The following is a 5,314-nucleotide window of genomic DNA, read 5'->3' on the forward strand; positions in this document are numbered from 1 at the left end:
ATAATTTATAGTAAAATACATCATGGTCAACGTGCATGCCCGTTTCAATGTCAATCAACTATTGAAAGAGAAAGTGTCTTTCCCTTCTAAACCGTTCTCCTATGATAGCGCGGTGCATATTATCGCATAAAGTACAAATTATAATCGTTAATCGTGGATTATTAATTATTCGATCGCGACTCTAATTTAAATTTCATCACACTGCGCGACAAAAGGTCGGTGTCGCTTCAGGAATAGAAGGATCATCATATTGAGCATTTCAATTACGAATCGTCTTTTTCTTGGCACACATTTAATTTAGCTAAATTTAGCTAAATATAAATAATTTAGCCAAATATTAGTTAAGTAGTTAACGTAAAAAAGTCTAGAATTTATATTGGAATATAAAAATTTGTCTATGTACGTCTGGAAAAGGCACGGCGAGATAAGAAATTAAACGGGAAAGCATATGAAACTCGATGCAGAACGGTTTGCAAAAGAATTCAGGAGCGTAGTCTCTCGCACAACTACGCAGGTGTGTATGTGTATATGTATGGTTCACGTGCCTGTGAATTTAGGTAGCTTACGATTCGTTTGATTAATGTTAAACTTGCACAAATCTCCGCCTCGTTAATTATCGATATTATTATGGAAGCGTGCAAAGTACGTCCTGTCACCGATTCGTTAATCAGCGTTTACAAAGATCGGATGTGACGCATCGCACATTACGTCGATATATGTACTTCATATATTTTAAAAAATAATAATAAAATATATTTCAACAATAGCGACACGGTAATATATATTCGTTCCAGCGGAACGCAAAAATTGAAGGCATCGAACATAAAAGTAGGCTCGATTGTTTCTATCGCAACGTTTATTTCTGTACTATACAAAGTGCTGCTGCATTAGCAGTCAAGTTTTATTCGTAAGCTATTACCCCCGATTATTACATGCCACGTAGTAGTAAATGCAACATCGTATAGATAAGAAAGTGGAGCAATTTACAGAATCTCTTCTTCTTTTTCTTTTGGAAGATGTTATTTGCGATAATTGCGATTGAAAGTGGATAATTATCTTAAGGGACAATTGAGAAATATTCGTAATCCTGTTCTATTACATATCACACGCGCCACAGTATGTAGAAACATTAATCTACTTTTACTCCAGTGTCTTCAATTCTTGGCAAATAAGCTCCTCTTCCCTCCTCCTGCTCTCTCTCTTTCTCTCTCGAAACTCTCTCGAGACTTCTCTCTCTAGCCTTATGCGTTATATATAGACATGTACATGTGTGTACATATATTTGATGCATGTATATAGTATATGTGTACATATGTATATCTCTTATATATTTAACAAACTTTATGATCTAGATTACACGTAAAGTTTAGGTAAGATCCTTTCTGAAAATATTCAATGGGTTCGCAGATACGCTTCCTATTAGCCGTTGTTTCATATATAACGGACACAGTCGTCGAAGTGTTCTTTTCTCACTGCCAAATGTGTATTCAATATGATTGCGATGTATACGTAAGAATCAATAATTGCAAAATATAGACACTTGAGTTTAAATCAGTATTATGTCAGGATCCTCAGTATCTCTTCTCCAATTCCTGACAGTAATGAGTTATTGTCACCTTTACCTTCGATTACTAGATTTCCCGTTGTTTTCTGCAACATTAAACATTATCGAGCCACGTTATTTTCAATCCTTCAAACTGAACTGACTTAACCTTGAAGCAATTTTCAAGTAAAATCAACGCGATAAAAACTTATACGAGATATTAATGCTTGTATTTTATTTTTACCGAATTATAGAGGAAAGTGATATATGACTTAACTTACATTAAATTTTAACAAAAGGCACACATGATGTCCCTTCAGAGAATGTCCGTATAAAGACGCAGTATCCTCGATCTGCTCCACGAGAGTAAGATTGCATTTGCGGCAAATAACATTCAGCACTGCACCGAAGTCTTGTGTAGGCGTCATCTCTTTCCTAATCTTAGATATTAATTGACCGCTTTTGAGAAGTTCTGTGAGAATGTCCTTATGAGAAAGATGACCGACCATGAACTTGCTGCACGACAAGTGCACGGTGAAATCGAGCTTTTCTTGTTGCGTGCCTTCTCTACTTTCAAACATGTATGTCAGTGTACCTCTCAGTCTCTGAGCGAACGTTACGTCCGAGACTAGAATGGTGAACTGAGTTTCTTTGCTAGTTTGCAGAGGCAGTTGGAACGGCAGTTTTATCCCAAATTCATCCCCAGGCTGCAAAGAGAGAACAACAGAAACAATAAATTGCGATTTTAACGGATTAGGCTATTCGTAATATATAAATGTGCAAACTTACATTTTTAACTAATTTGAGTGACGACGTATCTGGAACATCGAAGACCAATTCTCTCACGAGTGTCTGACCTATATTTGTAATGCGAATCGATACGATAACTTTATTTGTTTCATGAGGAATTTGTTTCAATTCGTACGTCATGGAAATCACTTTATTTTTGGCCAGCTCCTCGTAAGAGGTATTCTGTATGGGAATCGTGTCATACTCGGAATTTGTGATATTGTTCTTCAAGTCCGGCAATATCTCCTTAGACGGAGTCGATATCCCCGCCGTTTCTTCGTAATCCAACGATTTGTTTTCCTTCTTATTTTTCGATTTCTTCGATTTTCGATGTTTCACGTCGTCTTCGTTGGATTTCTTGTGCTTGTCTTGGCCCTTGGACTTTTTGCGCTTGCTATCCTTTTGTGGCTCGCTAGACACCTCTGTGTATTCTCCAATTGCGGGAGACGGCACTTTCTCCGGAGACGAATTGTTTTCCAACCACAAATCAGACGATTCTCTTGGATTGGTCATTTTGTTTTCTGTAGCATCCTTGATCTTTCTTTTAGACTTCCTGTGTCTCTATTGATAAAATACAAATACAAACGGATTATTTAAAAATATGAAAGAGGAACGTAAATAGTTTAAGCAAATTGTAAAGTTTATTAATATAAAGGCAAATTTACTTTTTCTTTTTTGTTTCCTTTCTCCTCAGCCTCTTGCGTTATGTTATTTTCGATAATTCTATGTTCTAAGACAGGCAATCTTTCATCTTCTCTTAAAGGCATATCCAGATCAATGTTCAAAGCTCTATGTGGGTCGTTTGCATCTACTAAATCGTAATCGTCACTATCACTTATTTCTGCACCCGGAGGTAGCTCTCCTACACCCGTATTTACTATTTGCAACGGTAGACCGTCATCTTGCTCATCCTCCGATGCAGATTTTTTATCTAATAATAATAATGATGTGAGAGAATTTTATCTTTGTATGAAAATAATATAAAAAGATATCACGCCTTTAGTGCACAGCATATTTAGTAGTGTATATAACTCTTGCATTAAAAAAAACAATTACCTTTATTCTTCTTTGATTTTTTCTTCTTTTCATGCTTTTTATGCCTTTTATGACTGCTGTCTATGCTGATATCACGACATCTGTGCAGATTAGTGATCTTCAAAGAAATTGGGATGTCTAATTCTGCGACGGGAATGTTCTCGAAGTCTTCGTACAGATTCGATGAATTATGATATGACGTAGAAGTCTTAAATGATCCCTTTAAGTAATGAGGATTATTCTCCTGTTCTAGTTTTCTAGCTTCGCGCCTTCGCTCGAGTTCTTCTATCGACGGTTCGCCTAATTCGCGCTTAGAATACGAATCGTTCGATTTCTCCGACTTAATAAAAATATCGTTCATATCTAGATCCTCGGAATCTGAGCTCTCGGAAGGTGGATCGTTGATCCATGAATCTAAATCCAATTCCTCAGGTATTGGAACCTAAAAAGTATCGTGAAATTTTGATTACAAAACGTATATAAATTTGCCAATTTATAAAAATAAAATTCAGATAATCGATGTACAAATAACAATAATATATCAGTATAACATTGATGTTTACTTTTCTTTGCGCTTTTGGTGCAACTGGATTAAGTTCACCATCGAAAGTCTCCATTAATTCCTGTGCAAGACCGGGGTTCTCTTTTAAACATTCAAGCAGTACCAATGCAGAACTAGATCTTTCCTGAACTTCCAGATCACCGCTACAAACGAAGGCTGCTATTTTATCTTTCAGTCCGTGAATCTATAAAATAAAATAAACGTTTCACTAATTTAACTTTAATTTGCCTTTTACTTTAACAAATCATCAGTAGGAATGCAACACTGTAATTTCGCTGCCGTTACACGAATTATACTCTATACCTTTTCCATAGTTTCTGTGTCTCTTTCTTTTTCTGCTTTGGCGAATGTTGTCGCAGCTAGTTTTAATATATTATGAACGTAAACTGCTTGTATATGTCCCGGTAAACTAGAAGCTTGCGATCGCAACATAGATTGCAATGTCGCCAAGGGATCTTCCAATTCACTGTTGATTTAACAGATTGTTAATTATATTAATGACTCTGTCACACATTACGTGATTTCCCCAAAGTATTCCTACTACTACCTAGAAAATTCTCCGCAAATCCACGCCGCTGCGTATAAAACCTCGGACATTGTCGCCCTTGGTTGGCCGGTTAATAGATATGAATTCTCAAGCAGTAAGGCACATTGTTGAACTGCATATTTTCGTATAGCTTGTACACGAATCGCTACGTCGAGTAATTGAGTTGCTACTAATGGTCCATGCTTGGTGCCTTCCATTCGTGTAAGTTCCACCAATACAGATATGTACCTGAAAATATATACAAAGTTTGCTGTACAATCTGCTCCGGGGAATCTAAACTTACAGAAAGAACTTCCATACTCACCATTCAAAATAGGTAATGAATTGATAGTTGTTCTGTGAGCAGATCTGAATAATCTTTGAGAGCAATTCATCACGATACGTAGTGCCTTCGGCTTTATCCATATGCACCATTAACTTCTTAACAATCTCCATTAGATTCTTCTTGGATACCATCCCGTACAGTAAGTCCAAGGCACGCAGTCTTATACTTTCGTCTTTATCGTCAAGGCATTGCATAATAAGATCCTTGTGAGCTTGTACGCTTTTCGGATGAGTCTTTAATATCTTTGACATCGCCAACAATCCCAAATACTTTAAGTTTTGGTCAGAGTCCTCAATCAGTATTCTCAATTTCTGAACACACAGCTGTATCGAATCGGAGTGGTTCGGCATACCGGATGATATAGAGATCAATACGGCTATTACTGTATTGATACATTCGTACAGTAAGGACATTGCCGATGTACTGGAAACGATTAGTAATATGCTGTGAATATAGTGAAAGATATTGAAAATCAAGTCAAAAATAAAAGAAATAAAAAATATATATACAGTA

General features: G+C 36.5%; 1 protein-coding gene across 2 annotated transcripts in view; it reads right to left on the bottom strand.

Annotated features, from left to right (window-relative positions):
- Window positions 1-838: 838 nt before the first annotated feature.
- LOC116844903 (AP-3 complex subunit delta-1) overlaps window positions 839-5,314 on the bottom strand; it is a 7,141-nt gene continuing 2,665 nt past the window's right edge. The window contains exons 6-14 of one of the 2 annotated variants that reach the window (XM_032817047.1): window positions 4,781-5,224; window positions 4,477-4,704; window positions 4,233-4,395; window positions 3,931-4,113; window positions 3,389-3,809; window positions 2,998-3,263; window positions 2,333-2,893; window positions 1,825-2,250; window positions 839-1,650 (exon numbers count right to left, since the gene is read on the bottom strand). In XM_032817047.1, coding sequence (XP_032672938.1) covers window positions 1,558-1,650; window positions 1,825-2,250; window positions 2,333-2,893; window positions 2,998-3,263; window positions 3,389-3,809; window positions 3,931-4,113; window positions 4,233-4,395; window positions 4,477-4,704; window positions 4,781-5,224 — 2,785 coding nt within the window. In that variant the 3' untranslated portion in view covers window positions 839-1,557. Of the gene's footprint in view, window positions 1,651-1,824; window positions 2,251-2,332; window positions 2,894-2,997; window positions 3,264-3,388; window positions 3,810-3,930; window positions 4,114-4,232; window positions 4,396-4,476; window positions 4,705-4,780; window positions 5,246-5,314 lie in introns of both variants that reach the window. The other variant, XM_032817038.1, reaches the window with a different exon arrangement.

Source organism: Odontomachus brunneus, unplaced genomic scaffold (genome assembly GCF_010583005.1).
Source record: "Odontomachus brunneus isolate Ranch 3 - 2012 unplaced genomic scaffold, Obru_v1 Obru_scaffold_004, whole genome shotgun sequence".
In the NCBI taxonomy this organism is placed as follows: Eukaryota; Metazoa; Arthropoda; class Insecta; order Hymenoptera; family Formicidae; genus Odontomachus; species Odontomachus brunneus.